At 36.4% G+C, this 18,851-nt stretch overlaps 1 protein-coding gene across 10 annotated transcripts in view; it reads left to right on the top strand.

Moving 5' to 3' along the window:
* The window catches only part of LOC143148247 (uncharacterized), a 94,899-nt gene that overhangs the window by 45,774 nt on the left and 30,274 nt on the right, over window positions 1-18,851 (top strand). For 9 of the 10 annotated variants that reach the window (XM_076314401.1, XM_076314404.1, XM_076314403.1 and 6 more), the window contains 15 exons: window positions 571-762; window positions 1,711-1,893; window positions 3,143-3,751; window positions 4,040-4,198; window positions 4,286-4,469; window positions 4,550-4,677; window positions 5,430-5,876; window positions 7,300-7,666; window positions 8,630-9,078; window positions 11,049-11,448; window positions 12,143-12,445; window positions 13,238-13,404; window positions 14,392-14,676; window positions 16,638-16,818; window positions 16,903-17,117. In XM_076314401.1, the coding sequence (XP_076170516.1) occupies window positions 571-762; window positions 1,711-1,893; window positions 3,143-3,751; window positions 4,040-4,198; window positions 4,286-4,469; window positions 4,550-4,677; window positions 5,430-5,876; window positions 7,300-7,666; window positions 8,630-9,078; window positions 11,049-11,448; window positions 12,143-12,445; window positions 13,238-13,404; window positions 14,392-14,676; window positions 16,638-16,818; window positions 16,903-17,117 (4,269 nt within the window). The remainder of the gene's footprint in view (window positions 1-570; window positions 763-1,710; window positions 1,894-3,142; window positions 3,752-4,039; window positions 4,199-4,285; window positions 4,470-4,549; window positions 4,678-5,429; window positions 5,877-7,299; window positions 7,667-8,629; window positions 9,079-11,048; window positions 11,449-12,142; window positions 12,446-13,237; window positions 13,405-14,391; window positions 14,677-16,637; window positions 16,819-16,902; window positions 17,118-18,851) is intronic. The other variant, XM_076314402.1, reaches the window with a different exon arrangement.

Here is an 18,851-nt window from a genome sequence, read left to right as displayed (position 1 = left end):
CTTAACGCGTTATTAATGTACCGATGCTTTCGTCCAGTATCCACAACGCTAATTAAACCGCGGTTAACGGGAGAATTTTAAAAACTCGAAGAGAAACACGTTATCTGATCTTTACTTTATTAATACAACGATTTATGGTACTCTTGGAGATGCGTGGTTGTCGATTACGGTATGTTAACGTTGAACGTTAAAACTTTATCATTTTTATTTTTCACTTGGAATAAAAAATGACAGTTCAATTTTTACAATAATTACACAGTTTTATTTGATGTAGCAACGAAGACAACTTTACATGTAGTTTTAATTAACTTTCGATCTCTAAGTTCTCAACTCGTTAGTAGCTGAAACTTTATCGCACGCTTGAAAACTCGTTTATATTCCTCGATCGATGATATAATTCTACTGCATAACTCAAGCGAGTAGTTATAGCTATAATACGAACAAACCCAGAGCTTATTTTCATACAGACACAGCGTAAGTTTCAAAATCTTGATTATTTATCGAGGGATTTTATTTGAAACTAATATCGTGCGGTTTAAGCAATCCGTAAACTTGTTCTCATCTGTGCAGGAATTTCAAGATAGATCAATCAAGATAACGAAGTCGACCGAACGATTAGTGTCATCGGGACACTTTGCCGGTGAACAAGCGACGGAGCAAGCTTATGCCATCCTCGGCGCCGCGGCTGATTATGTCAACGACTTGGATCAGTACGAATCGTTGCTGAATAGGGCCATGGCCTTCTTCGATTCGGCGAGATCGGTGAGCATTGACCTCGTACACTTGGTCTCTTTGATACTCGTACGTGTTATACAGAGACCAAGAGATTTTGAGATAGGAATGATGTCATAACGAGGCAACGTGAGTGGACAGTATAACCCAGTATTCGAGATCAAAATTACTGGGTGAAACAATACCTAGAAATATTAAAGTGCTTATAGAACGACACGTGGTTCCATTTAACGACTAGAATTATGATAAATGTAACGGTTTCGAATGTATAGTCAATTACAGAAGTTTATCAGTTAAAGGGAAAAATATTTTGGAAAAGTGGCAATATTTGATAAACTCGTTTACAAGACGAAATTAGTAAGCGTACAAACTAAAGCCTCAAAAATGTACATACAAGTATTATGTTAATAAAATTAGCACACGGTTGTTGTCATCGTTATTTTTATACTTTCTTCGTACTCCGTTGGGAATCTAAACAGTGCTACGAAGAGAATAGAGTAATACTCGGATATAAGACACGATCAGAGCCAATTTAGTTTCTTTTGACAGGGTAATTTTAGTTTAATTTAGTTTTCCATATAGGGCACAAGTGATTATCTTTGTGTGCAGTGGTCAAATCATTTTTCTTTTTCTCGATTGTCGTCAACAACATTGGATATTTTTTACAAACGATACTAAAAGCGTATCGAAAGAGTTCTATCGTATTCGTCAGGTAGCTATTCTGTTTTATAATTATCACTCTCTTAAAAACAGATTGAGAAGCTATTTGACTCTCAGGTGTCTCTGGTACATTAACAAAAATTTTTGTTTGCGTAACAAGTAATATTTTTGATAGAAAGAGTAATATTACTATCTGTTAATTGGATTCATAGTTAAGTCTTATGTAGCGGACTCTACCTTGGACGCGATGATATTAAGTGGAAATAAACGATTCGTGTAATTGAATCTCGACTTACAGTAACAATCATTACCTTTCAGGCTATCACGAAATTGGATCAACTGGAGATCCAGTTGGTGACGACAGAACATCCCCTATACTCGTCAGGATTGGCACGTTTCCATGCTCAAACGGTAACCACCATAGAAGATGTTACCTCGAAACCTTTGGCGGAAGGATACGCCCTCCTTGATGTCACAGGAAGAGGAGCGCCTGGTGCCGAGGTCAGACTGATCAATTCTGATATTTAATTGCGCGGAATTCATTGACGCCCTCTCAATTAAGTTCTCTACGAATGTTATTATGGTCTCATTTTAGTCTTCTCTCTGGTCAAACCATTTACGAACGTTGGATTTTTCCTAATAACATTTTTTTTTTTTCTCTAAACGGTGTTTAAAGTATTCTAGTAACGTGTCTTGGTAACAACTGAAAAATCGGGTTTTGAGAGTAACGATACATGTTGTTTGACGGATGACCTTCAGATAGATAGATCTATTGAAAAATTGAAAACAATATATTTTTGCATCCAATGAAATTTGAACTTTCAGTTGATAGATGCATTCTCGACAGTTAATAAAATTCTTTCACCAGCATTCGTATACTCGTATCTGTGAAATCCGATTTGAAATCAATATTTGTTCCATTCCAATACCAAAGTACTCATTTAGGTGTCAAATCTCTAACGACTCTTGATAAATAAAATATAACCTTCTACATACCGAATCTAATAATCGCAATAGAATTTTGGAATATTATAGTTACCGATGAACTGTTGACAACTTTTATTTAGATTAGATTAGACAACTTTTATGAATTTCAAATTTAATACGAGCGAACAAACGAACTGTAAAATTCTAATCGAATCGATTGACGGTACACCAACAATTATTTATATATATATATATATATATATATATAAGAGGAAGAAGGCGCTTTCTCTATTGGTAGTAAAAATGTAATGTAAAAGTATTAATATGACGATAAATATTTTCGTCTCTTTATATGATGCAAAGCGAATCTACAAAGCAAGAAAAAACAGAAAATGTCCAACACTTTCATTGACACGTTTTCTACAGAAGATTAATATTTAAATATTTCGCGATAACCCCAGGTGCTCGCATTACGTCGAGGTATTCATTCTATACAGTTCTTACACGGTGTTTTATAAACGAACGAAAATATTCATTATTTTGTGAATATTGTATTCAAATAAAATTAACTTCTTCATTCTATTATAGTATTTCTTTTTTTTTCGTATAATCTACAATAGTGTTTTCCATTTTTGATACATATATCCTCAAGTACGTGTATCTTTAATTCATGTGCGAATAATAAGCCCCAGCCACATTGATTCTTTTCTCCTTTCTTACCATCGATAATACTATTCTTTCGAAATAAACAAATACCGAATTTGGTCGTGCATCATTCTTGTCAAACTTTCTTCCACTCCAATCCACGTTTCGTGTTCCACAGGGTGTGAAACGCACGGTGGAGGAACTGGAGAACCGGAAGATTCGACTAATGGAAAAATGCACGGCTCACGAGAAGGAGAATCTGGAAATATCGAGGATCATAAACGCGTTCCTGGACAAACACGACGAGCTACGAAAATGGCTGGCGAGCATCCCCGAGGCGGTTCTTCAGGGTCACCAGGACATGGGTAGTGACGTAGCCATGGCTGAGGATTTCTGTCGATTGCATCGTCAGTTGTTGAACGATCTCGAGCGACGAACCGAAGAAGTCGAGCACCTGGAGTTCGAGATACTTCCTATCAGAGAGCGACTGGAGGAATCGCAGAAGTTGGAATTACAGTCGAAGGTCACTGAGCTCCAGAACGCTTGGACGAAGACAAAGGACCTGGTTGCGAAGAGAATCGATTTGGGCACCCTTTATTGGCAATTCCACGTGGACGCCGAGAAACTGATGAGGGAAATCGAGTCGATCGATAACGAACTGACGAGACATACGGACGTTTTCGACGAGGTGAAAGTTGAAGAGCTGGAGAGACACTGGAAAGATCTGCAACCTCTTTACGTGAAACTCACCGGCAATGGAAAGGCATTCTTGGACGCTGCTGTAAAGGTGGGTTTCCGGTTGCTGAAATTTTTACTCAACGAAGAGCGTTTAATGATATTATTTGGAAAAGTGTAACAACATTATCGGTATACAAAGAGGTGTTATAGAGTTCACTGTGGTTATATATTATCACCACCGTTATTAAATCGTTGGTACGATGGTGTTGGTAACTTAATTTCGAATTAAACAATTGTGAAATTTCACCATCGTTAGTAACACGATTGGTACGATGGTGTTGGTAATTTAATTTCGAATTAAACAATTGTGAGATTTTTGGAATGAAATATTTTTCAGATCGACGATCCCTATCTCGATGTGCACAGAGCTTGTTTGTGCGTCCAGACACTTTTGGATAAATTCGCTAATAAGCAATTACAGTTGAAGAGAGTCACCAGTGAAATTTTCATGGAAAAACGTATCGAATACGAGCGAAAAATCGAAGAAAGCACAAAGGTAACTGGACGAACATCTTTATTTCAAATTTGGTGGCAAATGGGGATCATTGGTGATTTAAATACGTATTTCTGTTGATCCGTTCAGACATTGGAGATAGTTTCGAAATTCAGCGAACAACTGTATCCGGTGATAAAGACTCAGTCCTCCGAGGCATCGGTCATACTTCAGGATCTACAAAATTCTAAATATCGAGTTCCATCCGAATTGAGCAAGGCGGTCAACGAATTGAATTCTAGAATTAAGAGCATGAGCTCCTTGGGTTTAAAAGGTACATAAATAAACACATATTTCGCAAGCACAAGCTTTCGCAAATGGTATCTCACTGATTGGCCCAATATACCGACACAGGGGATGCACAAATTGTCGAGGAGATTTCAAAGAAACTTCATCAGATGCACGAGAATCTACGTACAACTGCCATAGACTACGAAACTCTCCTGGACTCGTTGATTTCCATTTTCCAGAATATCGAAGAGGTAGGACGTCGCATTTACCATTGCTTTCTAATTGCGGGAATTAATAAACGAATAATAATAAAAATTTCATTTATCGAGTGGAATAAAAGAATTTAATACACAAGAGACATTAGCACCAAGACATCGGGTATGTAAAATAAATTAAAAGTCTGGATTAAGATGAGGGTCATGGAAAACTATAATAAAGAAGTCTACTAAACTGGCCTAGGTGTATTTATACGAAATAAAAAGAATAAATCGGTCACAATCTTTCGTTAAATACCTTACTCGTTCCATTCTTTATTATAGTTTCGTCGAATGAAAAATTTCTAAGAAAAACCCTCAGAAGATTGGTTTAAATGTGGTATAGCTTCAATTTTTCACAGAATTGAGCTGACTCTAATTTTTTTCTTAAAATTTTTTAGTCAAGGTCTTTCGATATTCTTATGAATTATTCAATGGATGCTAAACAGCTGCTAAACAGAACTACAAATATATTTATTTTGGAAGTGTTATAAATACACTTGTGGTCAAAAAATATATTTCACTTAAAATGATACATATATCTAAGATCAGAAGAATATGAAACAGAATATAATCAGAGTTTATCAATATTTTAGAATCTATTAAAATAGAAATCCTAAATAATATTTGGTTTGGAATTTTTTTATAAATAGTACGTATTTGGAAACAGGAAAGGACTTGAATCACTTTCGGACAAAAAGTACAAACATTTGCGCGTAATGAAAAAATGGTTGGTGGTTCCGTTCAAGGTCAAGCACGAAATCGAACAACTGAAGATCCAAACGGAGCGCGTGCTGTCCCTAAAGAACCTACTCGAAGTGGAAGCCGCCTTCAGCGAACTAGACGCAAAACAAAGGTACATCAACGATCGATTGGCTCGGCTGAACACGAAGGTGGAAGAAGTGATAGCCAGGATCAAGAAACAGGAGCCACCGGAAACTGGCGTTCAGGATATCGAAAAATTGAATCACGCCGCGATGTTGGCGTCGATCGATTTTACATTCTACGAGTGCGAGATGAAGCGAATCGAGGAGCATCGACGAATGTGCATGTTCGCGGATGATCTCGAGAGGATTCACAACGATCTCCGCGATCTGAGCGATCACTTGAGGATCGTAGATGCGAGGATCGGTGAAAATCTTCAGGTCGTCAAGGCCGCCGCTACTTCCTTCGTGCAATTCGAGAAAACCGTCGAGGTGAGCATTCGAATCGTCGTGTATCAATACCAAAGACCAAAATTACCCATTTTCGAACAATCTCGAAACTATATATAGTGTTTGTTGGCATGTGGGAAGCATCGTATAGATTTTAAATGTAAAAATAAGAGAAAAGTTCGTATAAAAAAATGGCCGATACGATTTTATTTTCAAGTTACTTACAAGTTAATTAGAAGTTCAAATATATTTTACGTTACAATAATTGTTCGTTTATCTTCAAAGACACTGCTCGAAGTAAAGACTACTGTAATTTCGATACAGGCACGAATACGTCGTATCATCGATTTTCGATTATGTTCGAATAAGTTCGGGTTTTATACGGATTTGTTAACAGTTTTCGTTACAAGGATGCCGATCAAATATTTTACACCGGTAGATCGACCTTTCTTTAACCAATATTTTCACGAATTTTTTCAGCATAAAATCAGATCGATTAAAAAGCAGACACATCGTTTACTCTTTTTTCGAGAAAATTCGATCGCATGTATAAATAAGATAGACGTGTCAAATTGTTTTCTTTTTTTTACACCAGTAGATCGATTTTTTAGCAAATCAAGTTTCCAACTTTCGATTCCCATTGATTTGAAAAATCGAGTTTTTCAACAAGAATCGGTGTCTCTACTTCCTTAATACATTGATGTAGTTTTTCAGTATTAACCACAAGAGTTCGGTAAACTGTTTTAAATGTATGAATTAAACTTGCTTATTTTAAATATGCCCACAGGTGAGAATCATTTGGATTTAGATCTTGAGAACGAAGTGATTAGGGAATTTGATACAGAAAAACAGTATCTAACTTATCGGTTGAACTCGGTCAATATTTGTTGTATGTATCTTATACGCGGAAAAATTAATTGCAACATAAAATAAGCTGTAACTCTGAAACGAAGTCACATCGGGCACAAACAAGTGTTTATATGAACTTTTTTTCTTATTTTTATATTCGGACTCCATACCTATTGTACTTCTCACTTGCTACTAGACACCTTGTATGTAAAATGCACATAACCACACGTTGGAATCAATAACACTATGAAAGAAATACCTTATATTCGTACGTCAGGCAATCCTTTGAATCTAAGGAGCGGAAAAGTCTATTTTCTCGTATATTTTTCAAAATGTGTGTACGTGTGTTTTATTTGTACCGAAATTTCGTACTTTTCCTTGAAAAATTACTCGAAAACAAGCGAGATCTTTTGCGTCTTTGATATTTACCCCAGGTGTATTGGAATTGCGATTAATGTTATTATAAATCTGTTCTCTCTCGCGCTCGATGCAGGAAACGTAGGATCGGTAAGCGAAGAATTATGTAAAGCATTTTACGAAGCGATAATATAGAATTAACTTTCTATTTTAAGAAAGTAGTCGGTACGGTTCAAGTGATGCACCGTTTTGTCCATAGATCCTGGAGGAGAGAATCGAGACTTTCGTGAAGACGACCGAGAAATCGGTTAACGTTCTAACGCCACAAATCACGAATGATATTTCCTCGTTGAGAGAAAGATGGAAGAACCTGAGGGAGAAGGTGGAGGAAACGAAGAAACGGATTAACTTGAGCGTAGACTATTTTGTACTTTTGGAGGAAGCCAAGGTGTGGAATAGAACGGGTAGTAAATTGTTGATGGCGATCGCTAGGAAAGCAACCATGGTGAAAGTACCGATAGATGCGACGGAGCTGCTTCAGGAGATTGAGAATTATTTGAAACCGGGCGAAGAGATTCAAGAGGCGAGGATTGAAAAGCTGAAAGAATTGTCGACGATTGTTTTCGGTAAATAAACGAGTACTTCGATTTTTAACTCTTATTAGAAAGTTTCTAATTTTCAAATCCTATCGTGTTCGATATCGTACGTTGTATTCAAATTTAGCTATGTTATTTAACACGTTGTGTGTAGATTACGCGATATCTCGTATATAACGGAATGCTTGAGTCTGAGTTACAAGATATCTCGTTTCTACGCTTTGCTATATACGCGTATCGATGGCTCGGCCGTTAATTGGATTAAAAATAATTTGATTTGTTTGTTACGTTGCCAAGGTAACGGTGCCTTGTGACAATCTGTGACAAAAGTATCGCTGAGTAAATACATACATATCGAAACGCCGAAAGTGAGGAGAAGAATTGGTCAGTTGTATCATTGCATCGAGCCGAATCTGGTCCGATTGTATTATATATCGTACTGTTAAAGTGAAAAAATGCCTACACAATCAATATATATATAATAAAATATTTAATAATACTTAAGAATTTATAAACGCGAATTAAAAAAGTGTTCGTAAGAATTGAACTAAGATTCTCAGCATACCCAAAAATGTGTGGGTCCTGAAAGCAAATTAGACAAGTTGAGCGTACAATCTATCATCGAATTAAAATCACCATTATTAACGATGCGTTCCTATCAGTTGAATTTTTAATTTCGTAGTACGTTTCAATTTACTTTCACCGTTTAATATAAACAACTTGCGGATGTTACACTTCTGTATAAAATTATTAACGACAGTAAGAATATTGTTATTATTCCGCTAAAGTTGTTTCCACTTTGACTTCTTCGAAGCTATTATCTTCGTTGGGAGTTCGACACAAGCACCGGTATAATTAGAAATTCATTGCAGGCAGTTGTCAATACTCTCTCTCTCTCTCTCTCTCTCTCTTTCTCTTGTTTATTAATTAATGTTCAATCATAGAAGAGGAGTATCTTTATTAAATACTATCTTCTAAAATTGTTCACATCAGGTACAGAGCGGTTACCGCAATTCAACGAGGTGATAGTCGAGAACCGGCAGATGCTGGATTCGTTCGCTGTCGTATCGTCCGAGTTGCGCACATTGGCGGAGAATCTTAAGAACGCGGAAGATCTACGGGAGAAGATACGAATGGAGAAACAGGAAACAAACGAGCAGTTGCAAGCTGCCAAGGAAGTGATGGCTGCCGCGGAAGCAGCCAGAGAGGAGGCTGAGAACGCTAGAAAAATCGCGGAGAAACTCGCGGCGGAAACATTGGAAAAAGCCACCATGGAAGCGAGGAAATTGAAAGAAGAGAGCGAAACACAAAAAGTTCCCGCGCCGCCATTGTGTTCGGTATCCGCGCAAACCGAGAAGATCGAAATCACGAAAGACGAGAGTTTCGTGGAAGAAACTGTCACATCGGCCACCACCACTAAAGAAATACATATTTTACAGAAGGTATATTATACAAAGTGCACCGCGTAATCTATTATCTGATCGCTAACATTCTTTCTTCGAGGAAAAATGTGTTACCTATCCCATTATTGATCTCTTTCGCTACGTTATTGCCAATAGTGGTCCTTTCGAAAAAGTATTCGTGTCTCTTAACATTGATAATTAATTGAGGTTTAATTAAGATCGTCTTTCGCTATAGCGTGTTTTTCAATTATATCGATACGTTCAAATTTTTTTTTTTTTTGTGCGAAAGCTCGTCATCTTTCCCATAATTACTTTTCTTCGTTAAAGTCAAAAGGAATTACAATCGCATCGCTACCCACTAACTCGAATACTTTCTCGTGATTTTAGCGTAATTTCTTCTATCATTGAATACAATCAATTAATACCTTCGTTGCACGCTAATGGAGAACTTGTAACAATGATGATACACGAAGTGATAAAAATTCTCTTGTACCGCGCTAACTAGCGTTCTTTTCACACGGAATCGGTTTTTCTCGCCAAGAGGATGTCAGTGTTCGACTAGCTATTGTTTTTCTTGTCAAGAGATCGATCACAATTTTGTTTTCATGGATGACACGTTTCTGAACGTCCTTCAAGCTGATAATATTAGATTCACGATGCGTCCTTCTTTTACAAGTATCCAAGGTCACTTTCAGTTTCGTTTTTATGTACAATTCTATAGTATTATTTGCCTATCATTTATTTTATTTAGCAAGAATTGAAAAGAAATCGACAAAGTTTAACAACACGATCTTCGACGTGACAATTTACTTCGATGGAATGTAACGTTTAGAATAAATATCAGCAATTTCTACTGTGTCTGAACATCACATTCTCGCAATATAAATAATTTTCGTCTCCAAGGTCATAGTACGAATAAGCGAATGCGTAGATATTTCAATCACGTAACCATCCCGATTTAATGCTCAGCATGTATCTGCAATCCGTTGTCATCGATGTTTTTTTAAACGAGACTATAAATATTTTTGCCTACGGCGCCGTGGCTGACATCGAGACGAACTCAACGGCCTATAACAATATTGTTATTATATAACGTACGTGTGATCTTGATACGAACATTTGTTCGAAACTGCTGGTGCAGCGTATTACATTCTGACAACGTAAACAAGGTTATTTCGATGTAATGTTGCTAGGACTCGTAAATATCGTCTCGATGCCCGCTAATTGATAGGTACGCAAAGAATAATATGGTTGTGTATAAAAAAATTGAAGGCAACTTCATAAACTTTGAAAAAGAAGACGCATAAAAAAATATTATCGTCAGTGAAGAATCTTCTGAACCGTATTATACAGATAATGATAAGTTTTATTATTCATTCGAGTAATAATAAGAATAATTGTAATAAACGAGTTACACGATTCGTCTAATTTCTCAAATTTTTCAGAGGCATGAAATTGGACACAGACAAAAAATATGTCTCAAAATGATATTGGCGATTTCATAATTCTACATTTCTTTCTTTAGTTACATTTACAAAAATTAGAAAACATTGAAAACAATAAAATTGAAATTTTCTATCAGAAACTAATATTTTTTATTAGAAATTATTTCATCCATCTCGGGTGTAATTTTTTTCGATAGCGATGTTTTTCAACATAAATGTTAAATGTTCATTTGTTAATCTTACCCTGTGTAAAGTTTCATTTGGTTTCTTCGACGTTGTAGAAAGCGAAGTACTAAGTAAAGATTTTCAAATCAATTTTCCAATTCAAATAATCATCGATGAACATTTAAAGCAAATTCTATAATTCTTCATAATTCTTGTTAATAATTGTTTGAATGAAATCAGTTTTCGGGCTTCAGGCCACTGTGTTTGACACCTCTGGTTGGAAGCATTTGGATGAACTTGTAACTCGTTATTGGCCTAATTCCGGTTAGAATAAAAATCATAATGTCCGTTCTTAATGTATTGTACTATCTCGCTATCGTACTTACACTTGAATTTTAGACGGAGATCGAGAAAACAGTTCCACTGTTTCAACGCGAACCAAGTCCTCCGAAGAGGATTGTTACAGAAGAAACTCACGAGAAATCCTACGAAAAGGTACGAGAGGAAAACATTCTTCCCTTAGCTCCAGAATTCTCCATCCCTCTGAACGATGCCACGGTGCAAGAGGGCGAAAGATTTACCTTCCAGTGCAACCTTGTTGGTCATCCATTGCCAGAAGTGGTCTGGTACAAGGATGGCATTTCGATCTTGAATAATCCCGACTATTTGACTACTTACTCGCAAGGTGTTTGCACTTTGACCATCGAAGAGACTTTCGCCGAGGATTCTGCTAAATACACTTGCAGAGCGTTCAATATCGCTGGTTCGGCTGAAACGTCCGCCACGTTGACTGTCAGTGGTAAGATTGCAATTCTTGTTGCTTCTTGATAAAGTGTGCAAATAAAAGATTCCAAAATACGTCTCGAATGTTGAAATTTTGACAAATTTAAAAGGAGGGGTGAAATCAAGGAGTGTTGCCTAATTTCCAAATGTATTTCAAGCTAAAATTATAAACGATTCCAAATTTACTTACTGTGAGTGCGAATGTTACTTTCACTGAAAAAGATGTGTAATTAAATACGACCGATTAAAAATATTCAAATAGCGACAAGGTTTAAAGAATCGAAAGTGTTCAATTATTTTTCTATACGCCGTGTATCGTGAAAATTTGATAGTAATAATCGCGAACAAAATTCTAGAAAACACCTACTTGATATATTTCATTTGTAGTATAATTCAATGGTAAAAGAATGCATAGGATTTTAGTCCGTTGGAGGTAAATTCGTACAGTAGAAAAATTATCGTATTATTAGAGATATCCTGTATGTATTCCAAAGTTTCGAGATTTGTGTTTGTTAATACTATTATACAACTGAAGCCTACTTCATATTGACGCATAAAAGTCTACCGACAAATATTTACAGTTAATTTTGTTAATTTTCAATAGGAAAATCATCCATAGAATTTTATTCCTTTAGAGAAAACTCGAACCCTAGGAGTAAGTATTGTTTCAAGTTTCGTAATTTTTACAATCGCTGTTGTTAAATTTTTAGAAACAGCACCGGAAGAACAACCGAGTCCGCCAGTTTTTGTAAAAGAATTGGTACCATCGGTTGTAACGGAAGGCTCCTCGCATCGAATGGACTGTATCGTCGAGGGTAATCCTCTGCCAACTGTACAGTGGTACAAGAACGACATAAACATCGACAATTCTCCGGACTACGTTATCACTTATAACAATGGCGAAGCTGTTTTAAAATTCGACGAAGTGTTTCTGGAGGATAAGGCCACTTACACGTGCAAAGCAGCGAATCGATTGGGTCAAGCTTCCACTTCTGCTTCTCTGAACGTGGAAGGTAAGGGAATTATATTGTTACAATGAAAGATCGATTCAGTGTTGAATAATACGATATCATGAATAGAATGCGAACAGTATCGCGTGATTTTTGCTTATCATAATCTTGTGAAAGTTGAGATGAAACCATTTGAACCGTTACTTTTCGCAGTTCCCTCGAGGGCTGATCTTTTTCTTCCATCTATACTTTGTTGTACAGAGTGAGTCGTGTAATTCCAACTGGCCGTATCTCTTGTTTTATTGAGAGTAGAAGGAAATAATACTGGAAAAAGTTTAACGATATAACGAGTTCTATCTTTCTCTAATTACAATTTTTTAATAAGCGCTACAACGCAAACGTATGTTTTCTTTTTTAAGTAATTCTTCTTCTCGATCTAGATCGTATTCTATGTGAAACTTTTACTAGAGGTGTTCGAAGAATCAATACTTGGCGACATATTTATAATTTCTTATTAAGGCTTATTAATTCTTCATATATACAATGTTCAGATGTTTCAACATTATAGAACAAGCACTTTTAAATCTGTTTCTTATGATTCTTATATGCAATATTTCGCGAGATATTTATTTTTTGAGCCCTTTTTCCCGATAATTTTATCCAAAAAGAAAATTACGTGTTTCTTCTCAAAGGAAAGTGTAGTTGCAGTTTACAGGTGCATTGTTAGATATATAAAAAGAAAACGTTTGAATTGCACAGAGAATTTTGTATATTTTTTAAGTTTGTATATATCGTTTTGTCATTGTAGAAATATCTTTCTCGTACCTACTTGCATTGTTTTCCATCGACTTTCAGCGTCTAAAATTGCCCAAGAGAAACCACGTTTTGTGACACCTTTATCGAACGCAATGGGCAGGGCTGGCCAAAGGGTGAAACTGGAGTGCGAAGCGAGGGGAAATCCAATGCCCACGTTGATCTGGTATCACGATGGAAGACCGATCGAGGAGACCATGAACTTGAAGGTAAAATTTTTTACGTTTACTCGCAAAATGCAATAATCGCGATATATCTTCCAAAATATTATACAAGGCGCTCTACGTTACCATCAAGAGAGAACTGTTATGTGAAAAATAAATCGAAAGAATGCAATAGAAATCGATTGGATGATACGCGTGCTTGGATACGCACAAGACAATAAATATTGGCCGCTCAAGGGCCCGCTCGCTAAGCCGCTATCCCCTCCACCTCATTCGGTTGCTCCGCTCGCTTCGTTTTTTCTTTCTTCGCTCTCTATTCGCTTCCACCAATGTATTCGAAATACATAAAGCAAAATCTTTATTCTAAATAAGAAAAATAATGGTTACGTCAAAAAAAAAAAGAACTAGATGTCGTTGTATAATTCACTGTTAGAAAAGTGACCTTCAAAGGCTACTATTTTCTATACACTTTACTTCTCAACTTCGTGGACCACCAAGTTTTTATAATTCGCAATATACAAACTGCACAATATAGTTAATACTGTTCAAGAATACTTAACGCAACAATCCTCGAATTCTTTTCAATACAGTTCTTTCTAATCACAGATTAGAATCATTGTCATCCATTGATACGTTCGATTATAAATTATTCCTATACATTGTATACGAACATATCAGTCCTTACGAAAAATATATATCGTGACTATTTCCTCGAATAGGATGATTCTCACGAAAAAATTCCATTCTACGTTTCCGGTTTATTATACATCGATGAGAAAAGTTACGGTGTAATATCGTAAACCATGCCCGTGCAGTCATCGCGTATTCGGTGTGACGATTAGGCCTCACAATGAAAACAGCGCTTTTCCTCGTCCCTTCTCGCTTCCACGATCCCTTCTTCGTTCCGATGCGAGCATCCCCTGGTATTTTTAGCGACTTGCACGCGTCGAATTCAAAATAGAGCAACGTGTCGAAACGGGAAAACGAGGAGCTGGAATCGGGCGCTCAGGGTGTCGCTATACCCTGTTTCAGATACAAACGGACGGCGGTCGGACCAGCTTGGTCATCTCGGAGGCTTTCGCGAAGGATGCCGGATGTTACATGGTCGTCGCTAGAAACGAGGCTGGCGAGGCCACGGTGTCCTGTAACGTCTCGGTGAAGGGACGCCTTCCTCACGAAACCAGCGACTCCGAACTCGCTTGTAGCGATATGGAGCCCGTGGTTCCGAAGATTCAGATGCCCTTGAAGGATCTCAGGGCCCAGGAAGGTCGAACCGTTCGGCTGGACTGCGTGATCGTCGGTCAACCCGAACCAGAAGTGAGTGGTCCTAGAAACGAAGAAATTTCTTAGACGCGTTCGAAATTAATATCCATGAGAGAAAGTTTCTTTATTATTGCATAAAGGCTCTCGATGTTTCTAATTTCGCAATATAGGGGTGTTTTCAGTAATTTCGCGATCTCGAGTTAACGAAGTCGTGTATAGGACATAGAGAAGCAGTGTCGAAGAACGAATAAGTATTGCTAGTTTCTGGTTGGTGATAGATGAAATTATAAATTTCGAAGGAGTACGTAAGGACGAGTAAAATGTATATTGTACAGTAGAAAGTGCTTCGATAATTCTTTAAATATGGATTTTTGGAAAAATTTATTTCAATGAAAATTGTGCAGCTTCGAGGAGTTTTGATTCATTACTGAAATTTTGTTACGGCTCGTATGCTACGAATTTCAGTTACTTTGAATTTGTTTCGGTATAAATTAATTTTTTCTTGTATTAAAAGACGCAGATAATGTTAAATCGAATTCAGTTGTGTTATATAATCAAATCTTAGGACAATCCTTATTCGATTCGGGACACGTTTATTATTTGACACGAAGGAAACTTTTTTCGTGTTATCTTTGTGTTATTCTCGATTGAAATTTAATTGACAATTTCATGGATAAGAAAAAACGCGAGACTCTCACAGCAACGACAAATACATAGACGATCATGTGACTAGAGTTTTCTATCCGCTATCTCTGTACCGTATTCTATCATTTGTACAGGATGTCCCAGGAAAAAACCGAATAATTTTTACTTAATTAGTATGTTTGGTAGGTCATTCTAAATCAAAAGGTCATGCACACTGGATCTTGGTTCGAGCCAAGGGCGAGCAGCAGACTGTTGCAAGCTACAAAATTAGAATTTAAATTACTAGAACGGACTGAGAACAATTGTTAAAATTTTGAATAGATTTATGTTTACGAGAGGTGGTTTGTTACGTTGATTGTGTTTATATAGAATTTTTTTTGTTACAAAATAAATAAAAAACGAGTAGATCAAGGCTGATGGTGTACATAACTTTTTTGACTCGGTATAACTTACCGAACGTACTGGGAAAGCTACTCGACTTCCTTCCGGAACACCATGTATTATATATTATTATTTGATGCACGAATTGCATTTAGTGCAACGAATGCACTTGATGAGCGCGTGATCAGATCAGGGCCGACTTCATAATACTCGGACCCAATGATTACATAGAACATTTTTGCCAAACTTCATTTCTATTTTTTTGTAATTTAAATTATTTGATTTACAATTAAGTTACTTGAATAATCAACGGTACATATAATAAAGAAACTATTTTTTCGAACAATTACTTCTTAAAATAAGTAATAGCAAATACAGGATAATAAAGGAATCGATAAAATAAGTGAGAAGAAGTCATTTTTTCTATTAAAAGTTTATTCTGAATTGCTGTTTGAAATACTATTACTCTACCGTTACTACTATTACTACTACTACTACCACGATCATCGCCACCACCAACCGAATAATGTCGGGTTCCTTTAAAAAAGATCGAACCGTTCGAATAAATCGAGCAACTTGAAGGAAATAAAACGATTCGAATTGAGCCAAGTGGCTGTGAACAAGACCTGCAGTGTAAATTCCGAAAGTTCTTTCGAACCGTTCAAAAAGTCCACTATAATTGTGAGTAAGAGTGGTTCCTGGAGTCGAAGAAAATAGACCAATAGCTGCAGACCATCTAACTAATCGCGCAGACATTAATGTAAACATCGGTATCTCGTCTCTTTGGATTGAATATAAACATTAAGTACGATGTTAAAAATATCATACAAGTTTGAATACGATCGGTTGGACTTGTTCATCGGTAATACTACTCAATTTCAACGATCTGTAAATTAATTTCTCTCGAAATCAACTCTCTTTATCACCTAGACACTCAACAGCGTTCCAGAGACGCTCTTATTTAACAGTTCGCTAATTTGTTGTCTCAGGTGATCTGGTATCACGACGAGCAGCCGGTGAAAGAGTCTGCCGACTTCCAGTTGCTGTTCCAGGGTGACAAATGCTCCCTGGTTATTCACGAGGCTTTTCTGGACGACGCTGGTGTGTACAAAGTAGTCGCCATTAATTCTGGTGGCGAAGCGTCTAGTCAGTGCACATTAACAGTGACGCGTACGTACGACGAATCGGTTAAACGGAAACCATGTTGCACAGTGTGCATGGTTCGCTGAAAGAAAAACAATTGTTCTGATTCAGCGGTCTCGGTCCCTGATGAACTGGACAAAGCATTACCGGAAGTTGAGGAGACGTTCGCCCCAGGTTCGCCGCCAAAGTTCGTGAAACTTCCGACAGACTCGTTGGTGGCCGAAGGCGAGAACGCCATCTTCGAATGCGCGGTGGTCGGAGAGCCGAAACCGGAACTAAGATGGTTCTCGGACAATGTGGAGATCACTGGAAACGAAAGAATATTGGTGAGCGTTTAAAATACACGGCACGATCGGTCGAATAAATATGTAGGATTTGTTTCGAGAGATTTGCTTGGAAATCTTGAACATGATATACATACTAGGTTGTTCGATAAGTTTTATCAAACGACAAAACTTATCGAATAATCTATTACATGTGTTTCTGAAGTGACGCGTCTCAAGAAACGCAACTTTTGAATTACCAATACGAAGAAGTTTGATAAATACTCTTCTATTAGTTACCAAAAATGCACTTAACTTGGAAATTTGTCGCTCTTGTAACATTCTAACGTTTTAAATAAAATTATACCATCTTATGTAAAAGTGACACATTGCTGGTTGTAGCTTGAATCGACTAGTAAATATGTTGATAAGAATGATATTCGATCGTTATTTCTTAGAATTTATTCTTTCTGCTAATATTATTCGTTTAATAATTTTCTGCTAAGCTTACAAATAATGTAGTTTCTTGTTTTTCCGAAAAATTTACTTCTTTGAGTTGTGTCGCTTTATAAATTTATGTGCAATGTGTTTTGGTATATTCTATTTTCAACCCTAAGAAGATTTCTGGTAGGATTGCCACCTTTTGAATCGCGAAAAGTAGGATGCCTCGGAACTTTTAAAAGGTTACACGTAAGGTCCAACTAAATATTATAACTTGTGTAAATATGTTTGAGTGTATAAACTTATATAACAATTCTTAACTATTAAATTTATATCTTTAACTATTCCCAATATTTAAAAAAATAGTTGAGCATCAATTTTCAGAATTTATAGTCGTATGTAACTTTACTTAAAGAAGTTTTGCGAAATATTTATTTTTCGTCGAGATATCTTAGAAAAATGACAAAGGAAAAAATATTCGGTCCATTTGTTATTTATTATAAAAAATATTCGTTTGTTTTTGAAAGTAATGTATCATTTGTACGAGTAATATACAGATTGTTCGCCAATGAGGAATTTCCTCGATATAATAAAGATAATTGCATCGACGAGCTATATTTAAAACAAGAATGCCTGACACTTGTATAATTTTTATAAATGAAGCATATGCTAGTATTTCCGTAAAAATTTCATTCTGGATATTGTTCAGTTTTGCTATCAAAGGTGGTTCATAATAAGACACCCAAAATCGAAATGGTGCAAAATCAAATTTCAAATTAGTTTGATTGTTTTTGTCATACATTTCGAAAAAACGTTTTCTTTAATATTTCTTTAATAAAAAAATATAATTTCTTTTCAACGAGTTTCATTCTCAAAATAAACGATTTCCAATATTTGTCAGATACCAAAAAGAATGCTGTTTAACATTTTCGATCGATTTTAAGCCAATAACAAGATCAAAAGTAATGTAATACAATAAGCTGTTTAAAAAATGAAATTTCCTTTTTGGATGTATACTCGAGTAGAATTGATACAATTAGAAATAAACAACAGAATCGGTCTTGTCGAGACAGTCGAGTATTCTAGAAAGAAAGAACGCTCGATCTGTGGCTAAGGAGAATGTTACCACGAATAAGTGGAATAAGGGTTTCGCGAAGGCTGAAAGTACGACTGACTTGCAGTTTTCCCCAGAACTGATTTTTCTTTCTCTCCACAATTCGCGAGTACCCTAAAAATATTCAAAGTCAATTTTCTCAAAAACAGTGTGTCGTACCAAAACAATTTTACTGTATATTTTCAATTCATTTTTTCGCGAAAATTTCCATAGAGTGACTATATCGAGACTTGTATCGTCAA

This window comes from Ptiloglossa arizonensis, chromosome 6, assembly GCF_051014685.1.
Source record: "Ptiloglossa arizonensis isolate GNS036 chromosome 6, iyPtiAriz1_principal, whole genome shotgun sequence".
Taxonomy (NCBI): Eukaryota; Metazoa; Arthropoda; class Insecta; order Hymenoptera; family Colletidae; genus Ptiloglossa; species Ptiloglossa arizonensis.
Note: the sequence above shows the minus strand (reverse complement) of the source record. Positions and strands in the feature narration are given on the sequence as shown.